Source organism: Neophocaena asiaeorientalis, unplaced genomic scaffold (genome assembly GCF_003031525.2).
Source record: "Neophocaena asiaeorientalis asiaeorientalis breed wild unplaced genomic scaffold, Neophocaena_asiaeorientalis_V1.1 scaffold240, whole genome shotgun sequence".
NCBI classification, from domain to species: Eukaryota; Metazoa; Chordata; class Mammalia; order Artiodactyla; family Phocoenidae; genus Neophocaena; species Neophocaena asiaeorientalis.
This window is the reverse complement of record NW_020185331.1, coordinates 6409259-6426558: the sequence shown is the minus strand read 5'-3', so window position 1 is coordinate 6426558 and position 17300 is coordinate 6409259. Positions and strand designations below refer to the sequence as shown.

Here is a 17300-nt window from a genome sequence, read left to right as displayed (position 1 = left end):
CATTAAAGTTGGAAAAGTACTGCCCAGTGCCTGCTCCCCAGTGGATAAAACACAAGTGGGTCTGTCAGGGTGGAAGCAGGGGAAGGAGGAGAAGCTGGGGTGAGTTTTTAGATGAACTTTCTCTCCATTCTACACGTCTGGTAGGGTGAGAATACTGTAAAGGTATTCCCTCTTCTTGAAGTTGAAAGAGGTCAATTCGCTCTTGAGGGGGAGTCCCTTCCTCTCATTGAGGAACAGAGACCCTCTGCGCTTTGGGGAAGGTGAGCAGGTAAGGTTAACATGTGAGGCTTGATGAATCAAAGCTGATATGAATCTGACCCATGGGAGTTTAGAAGAGCCTCATTCTGAAAACATGTTGGAATGCTGGAAATGTGACTGCTCTTAGTAGAGAGGTCATTTTCATCTGGTCCTTACCTGCAGGCTTCCTCTATCAAGGTGCAAGACATGTCTTTGGGATTTCCTGGAAGGGGGACCAGGAAGATACCACACTGCATTCCTCCCTACTCTGTACAAGTTCATTTACCACCTCTGTCATAGGCCTGATGCTATGGTGACAGTTGCCACGGAGACACTGCTATGCACCGTTGAAGCTAATCCTGGCCCATACTGTCAATCACATGGTTTAAGCTAGAGATTTTCAAGCTGTGTTCTGTAAAACTATAAGGTGCTTTCAGGGTTTCACAAATATTTTATTCAAATCTCAATTTAAAATAAATTTATTTTTTAAATTACAAAGAGTTTATATGCTTGGGGGGGGGGATCAAACAGTATATAGAATGAAATATATACTACAAAGTGAATGCCCAAATTCTCATCTGACAGAGTAGCTCTTTTAAGGCTAATCCTTTATACAAATAATAATAATAAATTCTGAACCCCCTCCTCAAAAAAAAAACCCTATTTTGATGGCACTGAAAGGCATCCAGACAGTAAAGGAAGGGAACCTCTCTGGTGAGACCCACATTTTTATAGCTTTACCACTAAGGCAGTCAGTCTCAAACTAGAGTTTGTTAAAATACAGATTGCTAGATTCCACCTCGAGTTTCTAATTCACTAGGTCTGGGATGGGGCCCCCAATTTTGCATTTCTAACCATTCCCCACGTGATGCTAATTACTGGTCCAAGGACCACACTTTGAGAACCACTGTCAGCTCACACAGGGTAGAGGTCATTGAAGGACTAAAGCCACAGGCTTAGTGGCCTGATGATTCTGAGAAGGAGTTTACAAATAGAGTGGCTGGAAACTGTGGTGAAAATTCTGGAGAGGAGAGAGTCACAGAGGGGGAAACCCCCAAATATGTGTATAAATTCTCCTCAAATCCTTGGCTGACTCTTGAACTGTATATGTCCAAGTGAGACTCCAAGGGATCCATGGGAAAAACAACAGCTGATGGCTGGAAGAGATTGAGCAGAGATTTCAGCCATTGCCCATCACGGGGGTGACAAAGTTTGGACCTGAAAGTCTCACCAAGTGATAGGGGTTTGGTAAACAACTGCAGCTTTCAACTGAAACCATGGAAGGGCTACACTCTTAAGAGTAAAGGCTACGTCTCTGACTATGTTGACCAAGAAGGCTGCAAATAAGAAAAGAATTTATTTGGGGTCTTAGGAATTTCAATTCAGGAAACACTGATTTGGGTAAAACAGTAAGAGTGTTCCAGAGAAGAGAAGGAGTCTGGGGCTTATACAGGCAAAAGCCACAAAGTTGTTAAAGTTGGTTGGCAAGAATTATGATTGATCCTAATGCAAGAAAGGAAACATTTGTCCTCAAGGGATAGGTTGTGCACAAGTTATTTAGGGTCAAATAAGTAGGTAGGCTGTCATGAGTTATCTTAGGGTAAGGGTCCAATAAGTATCTTGAGTTTCTGGAACACTGGGCAGACATTCTGGAAGCCTTCATTAAGACAATAAGTGGTCAAAGTTCACATTCCATCTGGGCTAAGAGATGCATCAGTCACACTTCTTCAACGTCCTCCCAGCTCCAGTTTAGAGAGCTCTCTTAACAATACCATTCCATTTTGATTTTTTTCCCACAACTAAGGCATTAACCCTAGCACTAAGGTTAAAACTAAAATAGACCCATCCTAACCAAACCTACAAGCGAATTTTAATTGATGTGATCCACCACTGGAAGAAAATGCTCATCAGAGGAAGATAACAGAATCCAGTCTCTAGAACATGTTCACAATGTTCACTCTTCAAAATTATTAGACATGGGAAGAAAAAGAAAAATGTGACCCATAACCAAGAGATAAATCAGTCAATAGAAACAGACTCACAGAATTAGCAGACAAGGACTTTATAATAACTTTGATTAATATGTTAAAGAGTCTACAGTAAAAGAAGCATATACTTGGAGGAAGAAAAAGAAAAATGTGACCCATAACCAAGAGATAAATCAGTCAATAGAAACAGACTCACAGAATTAGCAGACAAGGACTTTATAATAACTTTGATTAATATGTTAAAGAGTCTACAGTAAAAGATGCATATACTTGGTGGAAGAAAAAGAAAAATGTGACCCATAACCAAGAGATAAATCAGTCAATAGAAACAGACTCACACAACCCAGATGTCAGAATTAGCAGACAAGGACTTTAATAACTTTGATTAATATGTTAAAGAGTCTACAGTAAAAGATGCATATACTTGGTGGAAGAAAAAGAAAAATGTGACCCATAACCAAGAGATAAATCAGTCAATAGAAACAGACTCAGATGTCAGAATTAGCAGACAAGGACTTTATAATAACTTTGATTAATATGTTAAAGAGTCTACAGTAAAAGATGCATATACTTGGTGAAGAGATGAGAAATTCCAGAGAGATCTGAAAACTGTATAAAAGAGTCAAATGGAAATTGTAGACCTGAAAAGCACAGTGTCTGAAAAATGATCCTTCTGTTCCACATCCTCATTCCCAATCCAACTTTCTGCCCCAGAGTTAAACATCCACACAGGGTTCTTTGCTTGTAAGTGATAAAGACTTTAGCTAGCTTATGCCCATGTGATGAGGTGTAGGCCAGCCTACATAGCCAAACTGTGGTGAGGGGCAGAGTGGAGCTGGTTTAGGTTCATCTGCCCTAGGGATTCAAATGCCATGAAGATGCTCTTGTCACTCATCCCTCGCCTCTGCCTGAGAATTAGCTCTATACATTCTCACTGTGAGCAGGCTTCTCTATGTGGTGAGAGAGATGGCTGAAGTGAGCTGTGGGCTCATAGCTTCTAGCTCTGCGAAGAAGGGGGATCTCTTCCCGTAGCACCAGTTAGAAAATCTCAGGAGAGGTCTTTGATTTGTCCAGTGTAGGTTACATTCTCTCCATAGACCAATCACAGTTGCCAGGGATTGGGTATTGTTAATAGCTTTGGTCAGATCCCCAATAACTACGGCCAAAGGAGACAGTTCCCTTTGGAAGGAGAACAGTTCTTCAAAAGGAAAGAGGTAGCATATATGTGGTAAGTGGAACAACTGTTGTGAGCTGGACAGCCATTTCAAGTTGTGCTGACTTCACCATTATCAGTTAGGTGTGAATCCACATCATTTAATATGTATTACATAGTGTCTCACTGTGGGTTCCCCTCAAAGCAGCCCATGTCAGTGGTCTGGATGCAAGTAATTTTGGAGGGACATGATCCAAAGAGCATGGTGAAGAAGTGGGAAAGTGAGACAGGAAAGGGAGAAAGCCAATGAAGGTGTGTTAATGAACAGATTAGCATTTTGGGCAAGTGGTCTCAATTCCACTGTGCCCCTTGAGAGACTGTGTAGAACACACCGCAGAATCGTCCAAGGGACAAGGAAGTTAGGGAATTTATCCACCACTCCCATCCCTCATGGTTGTAAGTTGCTCCTGTGGGGCTAGAGCTTCTGGAGCATACAGCCAGAGAAAGCTCGCAAACAGAGAGACACAGGTGCTTGAAGGCGGAGGCTGCAATTGTATGAGGAACGTCCCCTGAAGCTGCAGATCTCTGCAGTGGCTGAGGGGAAATGGGCAGGGCACTGATAGTGCCTGATACACATCTGTAAATCCCTTTACATAAACAGGATTCTGTTACACATTGTTCTGTAAGAATTGAAACTTCAAAACTATGTTTTAACTATGTTTAAAACTCAAACAACAATATCCCCATCCCAATGAGCTATAATTCCACATGGGAATCCTGGTGACCACAGGGCTAATGCCCTCATTATAGTTCAATAGTCAGTCCTGCAATAACTAGTTTATATGTTACACCTCTCATGGAGGTGCTATCCTACTCTAGCTGTTAGATATGAGTGCCTGAGTAGCTAATGTATATTGATGTAAGATTTTCTTCAAGCAGACTTAAACAACTACCCTTAAAACTGGAAATGGATTTCACAGGTGAAAAACAGGACATTTAAGAAGAAAATTTGGTTGTGATGAGTTCAGCCAGGACCAAGATACCAAATATCCCACCTTAGACCAATTCTTCAAAGCGTCAGCCTCACTGACAATAGCTGATGAAAGCAAGAGTCAAATGGAAATTGTAGACCTGAAAAGCACAGTATCTGAAAAATGATCCTTCTGTTCCACATCCTCATTCCCAATCCAACTTTCTGAAAATGCTCATGCAAAAAAAAAAAAAGGCCACTCGAAGACGAGAGAATGATAATATTTACTTGTTTGGGAAAGTCACCTTTTATGGCACTAGAAATTACCCAAGTCCTAACTATGTTTTGTGTAGTATATTTTGCACATTAGTTTTATAGACCCTGCCAAGCAGCAATGCCATTTTGAGACTAAACACAGTGGAGCATAAAAACAAACTTTCTGTTTCATTCCACGGAAAATGAACAGCTTAATGCTTTTGTAAAAACATATACAAGTCTGGTGATGAAAATGCACGTACAGTGCCACACATAAACAACACATTGCACATGAAGGAGAAGAACATACCGTTAAGGAAAAGCTTAGGAAACCTCGAGCTCTTGTTAATAAGACCTATTAGTAATCAGGCAACAAGAACATGGAAAGGGCAGACTGCTGGGAAAGAGCGATAACTGCTGCCAGATCATTCTGCCCAGAGAGAAATTTGCAAATGCACAAATTGCACTAGAAATGCAAGTTCCCTGAAGGCGGGGCTCTGGTCTATCTTATTCACAAGTTCCCTCAGTCGGCGGGAACCGGGCAGGGGGGTGGGGGCTGGGGACCCGGCCGGCGCCAGGGCCTGAACAGAGCGCGCCGGTTTCGTGGCGTGGATATATCTGCTTCTAAGGTGGCTGTAATTGGCACGCTATCCCATACCAAAGTACCTTTTGAGAAGAAAAAGGGGTGAACTATAAAGTGAGAGCCAGTTTCATCTCTACTCTGCAATCTAGGAGAAAAACTTTCGCCCGAGGACAGATCAAGGGGCCGGGTTCAATCCCTGGTCAGGGAACTAGATCCCACATGCACACCGCAACTAAGAGTTCGCATGCTGCAACTAAGGAGCCTGCGTGGCGCAGCTAAGAAGCCAGCGAGCCAAAACTCAAGGACCCCCCGAGCCACAACTGAGGAGCATGCCTGCCACAACTAAGGAGCTGGTGAGCTGCAACTAAGGAGCCCTTGAGCTGCAACTAAGGAAGCCATGTGCAGCAACTAAGACCTGGTGCAACCAAATAAATAAATAAAATATTTTTTAAAAAAGAGTAAACTGCAGAAAAGTGAAAAATAAATTTGGATAAGAGTTAAAGAAAAATCCATGAGGAATTGGTTTCAGGACACCCAGATGATACCAAAATCCACAGAAGCTCAAGTCCTGCATGTAAAATGGCACAGTGGAGTCGGCCCTCTGTCCCTGTGGCTGCGGAACCCCGACTGTACTCAATGTTGAATGAGTGAACGAATCCAACTTGTTTGATGTTTGAAGACTAAAGTCATGTACGATCTGTACAGACCAGCAGGACCAGAGAACAAATGGTGCTTCTTTTAGTAAATGATGATAATAATAGTAATGATAATGACTAACAGTTACCGAGGATTTACCATGTGCCCACACTGTGCTGACCATTCTATGTGACTGACCTCATGTTCACCTGACAATGACTCCATAAGGTAAGCATTATTATCTCCACTTTGCAGACAAGAAACAGAAGCTTAGAAAGGTGAAACAACTTTCAAAGTTGCACAAAAAAATAACAGTAGAGCAGGAATCCAAACCTAGACCCACACTTTCTCCTCACCTCACTCCTTTGCCATATATGCAATTCAGAAAAGCTATCAAGGGCTTTCCTGGTGGCACAGTGGTTAAGAATCTGCCTGCCAGTGCAGGGGACATGGGTTCGAGCCCTGCTCCGGGAAGATCCCACATGTCACGGAGCAACCAAGCCCGTGTGCCACAACTACTGAGCCTGAGCTCTAGAGCCCGCAAGCCACAACTGCTGAGCCTGTGTGCCACAACTACTGAAGCCCGCGCCTAGAGCCCGTGCTCCGCAACAAGAGAAGCCACCGCAATGGGAAGACCACACACCGCAACAAAGAGTAGCCCCCGCTCGCCACAGCTAGAGAAAGCCCGCACGCAGCAACAAAGACCCAACGCAGCCAAAAATAAATAAATAAATTTAAAAGAAAGAAAAGCTATCAAGAGAAATATCTTTTTTGTTTTTTTTTAACCTGCCATGAAATGTTGGCAAAAATGTAGTAGTGACATTCAGATGGGGAGAAAACAATGATGGGGGAAAAGTGAGGAAGCAGTGGCTTCTATGAAGTTGTGCCTGTACCAGGGCTAAGCTGTCATATATGATGCACACATCAAGCGTTAGCCATCATCAAGAATATAGCATCTTAATATGCGTTTCATGTGGCATCTCAGTGATGCTGAGGTGCTGTCTTCACACTGAAAACTTTTCAGACATTTCTGGGTTACTGTAATAAAATGGGCGGTGAGATCCAGAATTTACTTTTTACTTTTCAGGCCAGAGCAAAATGCTGGTATGACCATTTCAATTGAGAAAAGAAATTATTGCAAGAAATTACTCTCTATCTGATTCAAGAAAAGCTGTTATTAGCTAAATCCTTCTTTTATTTAAATGAACATATGATCTTTGTGGGGACACAAACAGTCAGCCCATAGCAAGCTGTAACATACATACACTGAAGTGCACAACTCCGGTGCACAGCTAAAATTTTGTCTCGGATCTAGAAACCACTGCCAGCACTGCCAGCACCCCACAGTTCTCCGTATCCCCTCTCAGTTCGTACTTCTCGGAGGCAACCACTAATATAGCCTCTAGCACTATAAATTAATTTGGGCTGTTTTGAACTTTATGTAAATGAAATCATGCAGTATGTAACCTTTGTGTCTGCGAGCTTCAACCAGTTTGCTGCAGGAAGCTGCTGTTTGCTCTTTATCATTGGTATATAGTATTCTGTTGTATGAATGTAACACCACTACTGACCCACTCAGCATTGGTGGACATTAGGGTGGCTTTCAGTTTTGAGTTATTATGAATAGTGCTGCTATAAATACTTTCACACATTTTTTTTGGTGGACGTATGTACTGATTTCTCTTGGATCTATATCTAGGAAGGAAATTGCCAGGTCATAGTATAGGTATACTAGACAGAGTTGAGTAGTTGCAACAGAGATTACGTGGCCCCCAAAGTTGAAAATATTTACTGTTATTCGTTTAACAAATATTTAGTGAAAACTTGTCATGTGTCAGCCGTTGTTCTCAGCACTGTGGGTATGTCATGGCGAGAAAACAGACCAACATCCCTGTGCTTATAGAACTGGCATTTTTATATTTCAGTAATATCATGAATTAATATTCAGACATTATGGGGACTTCCCTGGAGGTCCAGTGGTTAAGAATCTGCACTTCCACTACAGGGGGCACAGGTTCGGTCCCTAAATCGGGGAACTAAGATCCCACATGCCTGGCAGTGTGGCAAAAAAAAAAGAAATCAGACATTATCTACATGGTTTCTTAACTGTCCATAGGTGAGATTTTTCTATTTTGTTTCTAAAGGTCTGAGCAGTGATGATCTCTCATGTGTTAGGCAGGGTAGACAAACTGGCCTGAAAGAGTGGGATTTTCCAAGGCTCTCCTGGCAGAAATGGTCCAGTTCCTACCACGGTAAACAGCATCCTCAAGTGGAAATTCGAAATCCCTCCTCACTAGCACATCCCATCTCTGTGGAGTATTCCTGCAGGGTGCTGGAGCAGGATGCTTTGCCCTTGTGGGCTGGGCTGGGCCAGCTCTGACTCCGGCCAGCAGACAGCCCAGTGTGTCAGCAGTAGTCACCCCCAGCTGCAAGGTCAAGGTCAACGTGCAGTAGTGCAGGCCTAGTGCTGTTTTCTTGGAAGGAATGATTTGTTTTAAGTAACTTCAGACCTTTTAATATGCTTCCCAAAAAGTTAACTATTCAGAAACTTCCTCCTCTTCCCCCCACCCCCACCCCCCAGATTAAAGGGAAAACAAGAACTCCAGAAAAATAGGAAACATCTGACCTCCATTAAAGTGAAAACAAACAAACAAACTCTTAAAACATCTCTTAAGAGTTTAAAGCTGTATCCACGTAAGTTACTTTTACTCACAGCAAGCAGGTGAGTGACATTATCCAGGTATGAAAAAACCATGAAATAAAAGACGGCTTAGAAAATACTGCTTTCAGCCCATGTAATAAATACCTTACTTTTAATGTAGGGAAAGAAGTGCACACTTAATAGAAAATTTATTTCTTCCAGCCCTCATTAAATAAATGCTGAACAAATATTTAAAAAATACTAGAGAATCGAAGGGGCCCAAAGTCTTGTTTGTTTGTTTGTTTTTCTTATCTAATTCATCATTTCTTCCACCTAGACTGTGAGCTCCACAATGGAGGGCATTCTTGTTTGTGACTAAATTCCCATTTATGGAATAAATACACGAACATAGAGCTTACTCTGCACAATGCCTGGTACACACATAAGGGCTTAATAAACAATTGCTGATGTTACTATTGTTATTGTTACTATTATTATGAAGGTCATCATTATTATAGCTAAAGGGAAATTTTAATATTGACTAGAAAAGCTCCCGTATATTACAGGCTAAAACAAATTTGAAAACTAAGTAGCACCATCATCCCTCCAGGTATGCAGGCCAAGAAACTACGATTGTCCTTAGCACTTCCATTTACCTCATCCCTGGCAAACATCACCAAACAGAAGCCACTTCACCTTCTAAAGTTCCCTTCGCTCTACCCAGGACCATCAGCCCAGTCTAAGCTATCGTCACCTCTTTTTTTTTTTTTAATTAGGTCAACACTTTATTTTTTTTAATTAATTATTTAAAAAATTTTTATTGGAGTATAGTTGATTTACAGTGTTGTGTTAGTTTCAGGTGTACAGCAAAGTGAATCAGTTATACATATACATATATCCACTCTCTTTAGATTCTTTTCCCATATAGGTTATTACAGAGTATTGAGTAGAGTTCCCTGTACTATACAGTAGATCCTTATTAGTTATCTATTTTATATATAGTAGTGTGTATACATCATCAATGTCATCACCTCTTGTATCCTACTGCAGATCTACCAAATGCCCCCTTCATACTCCAGGCAGGCCCCTTCACCAGGGGACCATCCTGATCCTCTTAAAATGCAAATTAGAAAAAAACCCAAACAATCCTTTTATGATTACAGAAGGACATGTGTACAGTACTATAGAATGTTTTAAGGTTTAAATAAATTAATATTAAAATTTTTAAACATATCTCTACCCCCAGAGATTACCACCATTCGTACTTTAGTATATGTTTGCGCCACCTTGACAATATTTGTCACAATTATAATTTTACATTTATTTGGATGATTTGTAAAACAATGTGTATCTTCCCCAAAGGTGATAAAACCACCTAAGGACAAGGACCTTGTCTGGTTTGCCCCAAGTGTAGCCCCAGTTCCTAATAAAGTGGGTGACACAGGTTGGTAACTTAACTAATAGTCATTGAGTGGATAAATAAAGGAATAATGTCCTTGAAAAAGTAAACAATAATTTGGTAGGTGTGTTTTGGGGTGTGTAAGCCACTCACACCAGCCCTCTTTCTTAGAATTAATTCCCCAGCCCAATGAGTTAGCTCTGATAGTCACCTTTGTGCTACATGACTCCACTCCCTGATAATTGAGTGGATCAGGGTGGACACATGACCCAAGCTGGGCCAATCAGATTGTTTTTCCTGGGAACTGGGATCTAGACTGCAGAGGCAACCAGTCTCAGGTGTGTCTGGAATTGAGGGACTGGTAGACATTTGGGCAGAAGGGGACTCCTGCTATGTGGGTGAAGAAGCAGAGAAAAACCATCTGCAGATTGAGAAGAATAAAACAGAAACATAGTGCTAAGCAGAGATAAGAGATGGAGAAAAGTATCACGTTCTCAAAGATTTGCTACTTCCTTGTTCTGCTCTGAGAAGCCCAAGTATCCGTGGATAATGAGACACCACGGTACACTGGAAATAGAGCCCCTTCTCTTTTTTTTCAGCTGGCTCAGCTCAATTTCTAGCACTTGTAAACCAAAGAGTCTCAACTGAAACGTGCTATTTGTATATTAGGCTGTAAGACTAATCAAAGTGATCATAGTAATCTGCCTAGGGCCACACCTTATGGATGACAGTCAGAATCCCAGTCAGATTCACCTAGGTGAGAAAACCCAGCCTACTAAATCTTCCTCTACCTGCCCTAGCCTATTGGGTAAGAAATGAACCAACTATGGGGGGGATATCTTCTGCTTGAGACAGAGAGAGCAGGACGTGAGCTGGAGCCACACTTGACTTTTGAGAGTCTTGACTCTTTCACCTGAAATAGACATGTGGATTCAAACAGAATGAAGAACAGTAATTTCTAACATTTCTGAATAGAGAACTGGGGGAAAAAAAAAAAGCGATCAAACCAAAACCAGACTCATAATTTTGGTTATTGGTGGCTTCAGGCTATTTTAAGAAACTGCCTTTGAATTCCCCAAGGAATTTTTTTTTCCTGTTCTTTTTGTCATCCAGTGGACAACTCAGGGATTACGGGCTCCTGGAAAATCCAGGGGATTTTGCAAAAGAAAAATCTGTGGTGGCTTATGGTTAAAATGGAACTATGCACACTGATCTTTTGTACCAAAATGATCCTGGTAAGCCCCTACCAGGCAGAAATACACTTGAAGGCATGTTCAGTAGTTGAGATAGATGTGTGAAACCATCCACAACCTCATCCTTGAAGTTCTTAAAGCACAGTGTGCTAGTTTGGGGACCAGATGTCCTGTCAGTGTTAGGGACGCAGCCTGGAATTATGGAATAATATTTTTTTTGCTCTGTGACTCTAATTGTGTCCTTGGCTTCTTTGGCCATGCAAGTTAGCAGATTTCCCTCTGGTATTCCAGGGCCATGGTCATTTGCTAAGGCTGGAACTTGACATGGTTCTATCAAAAAATTCTCCTGCATAAGGACCCTCACCAGAGTCAAGGCTAAGACAGAAGGCTAAGACTCTCAATGGCATCTTGTGTAGAAGCCGGTTGAGATTTTTCTGATGAACTTACTGTGTTGGGAGTCAGAGAAAGGTGCTTTCCACCACCTGGTGGTTTGGCAAGCAGAGGGGCCTGTTATTATGGCTGCAATTAGCCAACAATGGGGCTAAGCAGACAGGGCAATTCTGGTGTCTCATCCTGGTCCCATTCCCCAGCAATCAAGGGAAGAAGTCTGGCCAGTAATTTACTTGCCTCTGGAGAAAACGGAAGTTGATCTTACTGTCTACTCCAAATTCAGGAAAGACCATTCTCAAGACACTCCCCAAACATTTGCTTATTAGGGCTGATTTGAAAGAGAGAGAAGGAAGGAGAAGAAAGAGAGATGCATGTACACCCTGGACTGCTTATAGTCTGTAAACTGGCAGGTTATTGGTACCAGGCCCTCCTGCTTTTTCGGGCCAGGGGTCAGCCAGGGATGGAAAGGGATACAAAGCAGGGCCAGCTGCTTTGAGTTAAAGGTGCTAAAACAACTTTGGCCAGTAGGGGGCTCCAAATCTCATTCAAATTCGTACATCTCTGGATAGCAGACCCATCAGACTTCATTATATATAATAGTTATCCAGTATCTTAGAGCGTGCATGGGAGCAGAAAATCACCAGAGACCCAGAGATGGGAAAGGACTTCAAGATCACAAGGCTGGGTTGTGGCTGAGCGGAACTAGAACCTAGGTTGGGTAACTCTCTCCGACTCTTAGGCATCACTTTCATCATCAGCCATCAACAAATAACTAATTTTAAAAGACAATCATGTATTGAATGCCTGGCATGTGTAAAGCTCTGTGCTGGGTGGGGGGTGTGTGGCAGGTGGCCGAGGTGCTATGGTCAGGGTGGGGAGGGAAAGGGTGGTGCCAGAGTCCAAATTCATGGTCCTCAAGACCTTCACCAGCTTCTTACTGGTTTAGAAGGCACAACCTAAGCACAGCAAAGTTTAAAAAACAATAAAGATGTAAATAAGCGTTCAGGACAGTAGCAGCTGAACTGTCATAGGGCAATGTATGATTAGTAACCAAATGAATGTTTAGTAATCTGTTTTCACTGCTTTCCTCTATGCTGTCGTCTTTGAGGACTCACGAAGACTACATGGGAGAGGAGGTGAGATGGGCTCTGCGTATGGGAGCTGATAGGATTTGCATGTGCACAGAGGGGCTGTGGAGGCACACGTGGTCCCTGCCCTTGAGGAGCATCCTGCCTGGACGGGGTGGGGGGTTGTTTGTAGGCAGCCTGTGATGCTTATGTGAATGGAGAATTGGAACAAGGGACCCTGAGGGTCAATGGAGAGCAACATTCTGGATCTGCAGGTATCTGTAATGCTCTTTAAATGAACTCTTCTCGTGTGGGAATAAGCTCATACAAGTAGTGGAGGACAAAGATGACAAGTCTAGGACTCCCTAGCTGTATGGCATTGGGCAGCTTACTTAGTTTCTCTTGGTCTCGGTTTGCTACTCTGTAAAATTAAATAATAAATAACCTCTCTGGTCCCTTCCAGTTAGAAAATTCTGTGGTTGTAAGCATCCTACAATTCTCTGTTTTTGAAAAATCAGATTTCCAGGTATCAGTCAGTTTGCATCTTTATTTTAGGTCCTCTTTCCCTTATTTATCCTAACCTTAAAAAAAATTGCAATTATATTTTGTCATTTGAACTAACACAGTGTCCTTGGATTAGAGTCGTCTGCAGTTCATGGATGGAGGTGGCAAAATAGGGATTTACCTAATCCTCTCCAGCACTACTAGCTCCTTGAGCAGATGTTTTCAATATAGACCACCCAGTGTACCTACTCTGTGCCAGGCATGCTGGGTACTGAACAAATGAGACACAGTCTTGTCTCCAAGGAGCCTTCAGCCAGTCTCAGTCATTGCTGGGAAAGGGCCAGGCACATGTGAGGCACTCAGTAAACGTGTGTAGAGCAGAAAGGCATGCCTAAGGCGCTGTTGGGAAGGAAATCTGCATGAGGTTGAAATGTACCCAGGGAAGAAGGGAGAGCCTATACCATTTTATACTTAAAGTCTCTTGGCTAGATGGCCCCAGGAGAGAAAGGAGACTTTCTCCCATAGGTATTAATAACTTCTACCCAACTAATTTCCAGACACCCTGGCACCGAGGGGGCTGGTGCTCGGTTGCTCCCTCCAACTGAGGTAATTCGGGAGCGCAGGGGAAGTTGGGGGTCCTCGAGTTGTGCTTTAAGACCCTGAATTTAGGAGATGTCAGGTTGTCTGGGGTTTCTTAGACCAGAAGAAGGCCATCAGCTTGTAGGCAATCACCCTTCCTCCTCCGGATCTCTTATCCTCAGGTCCATGTTCAGATCCTGATCCAGAAGAAGGAGGGTGAGTGGGAAACCACCGGTGCCTATTGGGTGAGTGCTCTGATTCATAAGGTGACCCAGTGCAAGCCAAACCCCTTCCTCTTCTTTCCCTCCAACAGCTAAACCCCGGCTCCCCTCACCAGGGGTTTCTCCGGCTTAATTAGCACTTCCAGAACACCTTGCAGCCTACAGAGGAACAGTGGCTGAGTGCCATTAAGAATCTTTTTGCCATGAACCCACAGGCTGTCTTGATTTTTCACCAAAGGTGCTCCCAGATTCCCACAGCCCAGCCCTTCCCTGAGGAGCTCAGTGCTGAGGGTCTATCCAGGTCTTCCTCCTACTCCCACAAGGAACAGGCCTTGCTCAAGGCAGTGATGCCCTGTCTCCTCCTTTTCGCATCACTGAGCATCACTGTCAGATCATCTTCTCCCAGGACAATGGTTTTCTATAATCTTCTCTGATAGAGGAGCCCTGTGCCTAGTGTCAAGATCTCTCACAGTCTGGACCCCCAACACCCATCCTTCTCCTTATGTCCTTTTCCTGTGTCTCACCCCCTTGCCTGGCTCTTCCCCAGGTGGACACTGTCCTCCTGGCCCTCTGCCTGTCACCTGCAGGATCAGGCTTCAGTGTCCTCACTCCACCTTTTCTTTTCCGCCTGATCATTCATTCAACAGATTCTCATACAGTGAGTGACTACTACTGTGGATAAGGTACGGTATTTGCTATATGAGGAGTGCAAAGAAGTATAAGATAACTTAAGCCAGTCTTTGTATACCAGGTGCTCTCAGGGAGAGGAACTGTGTTGTGGACAAATACACACAAGTCAAAGCAGCTCAGGGCAAATGCACCTGGCTTGGAGGAGTTCAGAGGAGGCAGAGTATTCCAAGGTACTCCATTCAGCCCATCCTTCAGTCCCTAGCAGAGGGACAGCCTCCTCCAGGAAGTTCTCCTGGATTACTCCAGGCCTCCATTTTTTGGAACGCTAATGCATATTTTATTAGATACAGTCTTAATGGTGTCTCTGTTTCTCAACTGTATTCTCTTCTCTTTGAGGGAAGGGACAAGCATTTTGTCAATTGGATTCAGTTTTCAGGTCCACAAACATCAACTGAATTCTCTCTCTCTTCTGTTCCTTAAATCCTTGTAAATGAGCATAGATTAGGTGCTCAATCAAGCCTAAAATTCTAGAGTTTTAGAGAAGAAAAATTTTTAAATATTTTTTAAATGTCAATATCCATACATGCTAATTATGAAAAACAAAGAACTCAAAACTGTCTCCAACAGGAGTAACTACTGCTAGGAGTTTGGAATGTATGTAGGGAGGAATCTTTTTTTTTTTTAATAAATTTTTATTTATTTATTTTTGGCGGCGTTGGGTCTTTGTTGCCGCAGGCCGGCTTTCTCTAGTTGCAGTGAGCGGGGGCTACTCTTGGTTGCGGTGCGCGGGCTTCTCATCGCGAAGCATGGGCTCTAGGCAAGCAGGCTTCAGTAGTCGTGGCACGAGGGCTAAGTAATTGTGGCACACGGGCTTAGTTGCTTCGCAGCATGTGGGATCTTCCCGGACCAGGGCTCGAACCTGTGTCTCCTCCTTTGGCAGGTGTATTCTCAACCACTGCACCACCAGGGAAGCCCCTGTAGGGAGGAATCTTAAAAGACCATCTAGTTCAGCACCCACATTTCACAGAGGACTTTAAGATGACTCTAATGCCTATGGTATTAAGTGATTTGCGGCAGGTCAGATATTGAGATAGCAGCATCATTTGGTGTTCTAGCATCCTTCTCCAAGAAAGTTGGAGGGGTAGTATGATATTCTGTACCAGGCAAATGTGTGAACAGTCTTAGATAGCTACATGGGTTCTGACAGTGCAGAGAAAAGAAGTATTAACACAATTAGATTGTAGAACTCTTGGCCTCCATTTCACATGCTTCACATTGGTCCACAGTCACAAAGCTCATTGTGACTGTGAAACAATAGGATTAATTGTGAAAACAGTACTTCTTTAAATATTTGAAATTAGAATGGAAAATATGTTGAAATAGATGAGGGGGTGTAAATTGTATTAAATAGTAATTGTGTTCCAAGTCCAGGGACAGACAAGTGGCTTGGAAAGTCGGTTTTCCATATCAGAGGGACAGGTGGTGAGAAAGCCAGAGCCTGGGGCCGGTGATGAGACAGTCCCCAACCCAGTGGTGGATTTTCTCACCATTGTGTGCTCTCTTCCCTCCTAGCCTGCCTGGGGAGGGTCCCGGGGAAGCCCTAGGCTTAAGGCAGTGCTGTTACAGTCTTGAAACCTTACTGGTAAATGATATCACAGGTTGGTTACCCAGACCCAGATCGATAAACGACTCAGGCAGCGGATCGATCACATTTCCGGGGAGAATCTACCCTTTGTAACCTGCAGGGGGGCAGGTGGTTTATCAAAAGATAAGGCTCTGGCTTGAAGGATTTAATGCCGGCTCTTTCCCCACTCCTGTCTCCTCCTTGGAGGGCCTGGGCCGTAACAGCGGGGTAATAAACTACTTTTCATTAAAGAGATCTGGGGAATAGGAGTGGGAGGGGGCCGTAAAGGTGGGGACAGAAGGCACAAATCCGCTCCAAGACGGAAAGCCAGGGTGAGGGCGCGCTGGGTTCACTTCCCCCTGCCCCTCCTCCTTCCGAAGCCACCCTGAGTTTCCGTGCCAGGCGAAGTGGCCCAGCGCCGCACCAGGCCGCTGGCCGAGCTCTTGGCGCTCCGGCCGGGCTGCAGCCCCCTCCCCGTCGCCCCGGGCCCGGAGCCCCTCCCAGCGCGCTTCCCCTCTTTCCCTTCCCTTCCCTTCCCTTCCCGGCCCGGCCCTGCCTCCGCCTCCTGCGCGCACAGCCTCCGCCAGCGCCGAGCCCCCTGGAGCCGGAGCGCGGCGAAGGGGCGCCGCCGGCCCCTCCCCAGCGCGCTGACAGCAGGCTCCGGGGCCCCCGCCCCGTCCTCTCGCCGGCGGGACACACCCCCGCCCCTCCTCTGCTCCGCCAGTTCCCGCCGGACCCACCGGGCGGCGGAGAGAGCTGGCGGGCGAGCCGGAGAGCGGCGGAGGCGGCGCTGGAGGGAAGGGGCGCGCGGCAGGCCCACGGGGAGCCGCCCGGGCGCACGGAGTCCGCGTCCGCTCTCGACCGTCCCCGCTCCGCGGCCGTACCTGAGGGCGCCGGGAGTCCGGGCAGCGGCGCGCCGGACCGGGGTGGCGTGGGGGCCGGGGACCTGGGAAGCGGGAGAAGGAGCCGGAGCTCGACCAGGATGAGAAGGTGACGCCGCCGGGGGGCGCCACTCGCTCTGTGGGGGAAGATGCTCGCCTACTGCGTGCAAGATGCCACCGTGGTGGACGTGGAGAAACGGAGGAACCCCTCCAAGCACTATGTGAGTATCGCCTCTAAGACCCCCGCGGGGCCTGGCCAGGAACCCCCGAGGGCCCTGGGTGGCCCCTTGCCCTACCCGCGCTGTTGAGTCCCGGGGCTAACTGCTCACAGGGCAGCCTTCGGCGGTAG

General features: G+C 44.9%; 2 protein-coding genes across 3 annotated transcripts in view; both read left to right on the top strand.

The window, feature by feature from the left end:
- STN1 (STN1 subunit of CST complex) overlaps positions 1 to 667 on the top strand; it is a 48764-nt gene extending 48097 nt beyond the window's left edge. The window contains exon 10 of the mRNA XM_024734893.1: positions 421 to 667. Within this exon, the coding sequence (XP_024590661.1) occupies positions 421 to 554 (134 nt within the window). The 3' untranslated portion in view covers positions 555 to 667. The remainder of the gene's footprint in view (positions 1 to 420) is intronic.
- A 16228-nt stretch (positions 668 to 16895) lies between these two features.
- SH3PXD2A (SH3 and PX domains 2A) overlaps positions 16896 to 17300 on the top strand; it is a 241972-nt gene continuing 241567 nt past the window's right edge. For both annotated transcript variants that reach the window (XM_024734999.1, XM_024735003.1), the window contains exon 1: positions 16896 to 17172. In XM_024734999.1, coding sequence (XP_024590767.1) covers positions 17101 to 17172 — 72 coding nt within the window. In that variant the 5' untranslated portion in view covers positions 16896 to 17100. The remainder of the gene's footprint in view (positions 17173 to 17300) is intronic.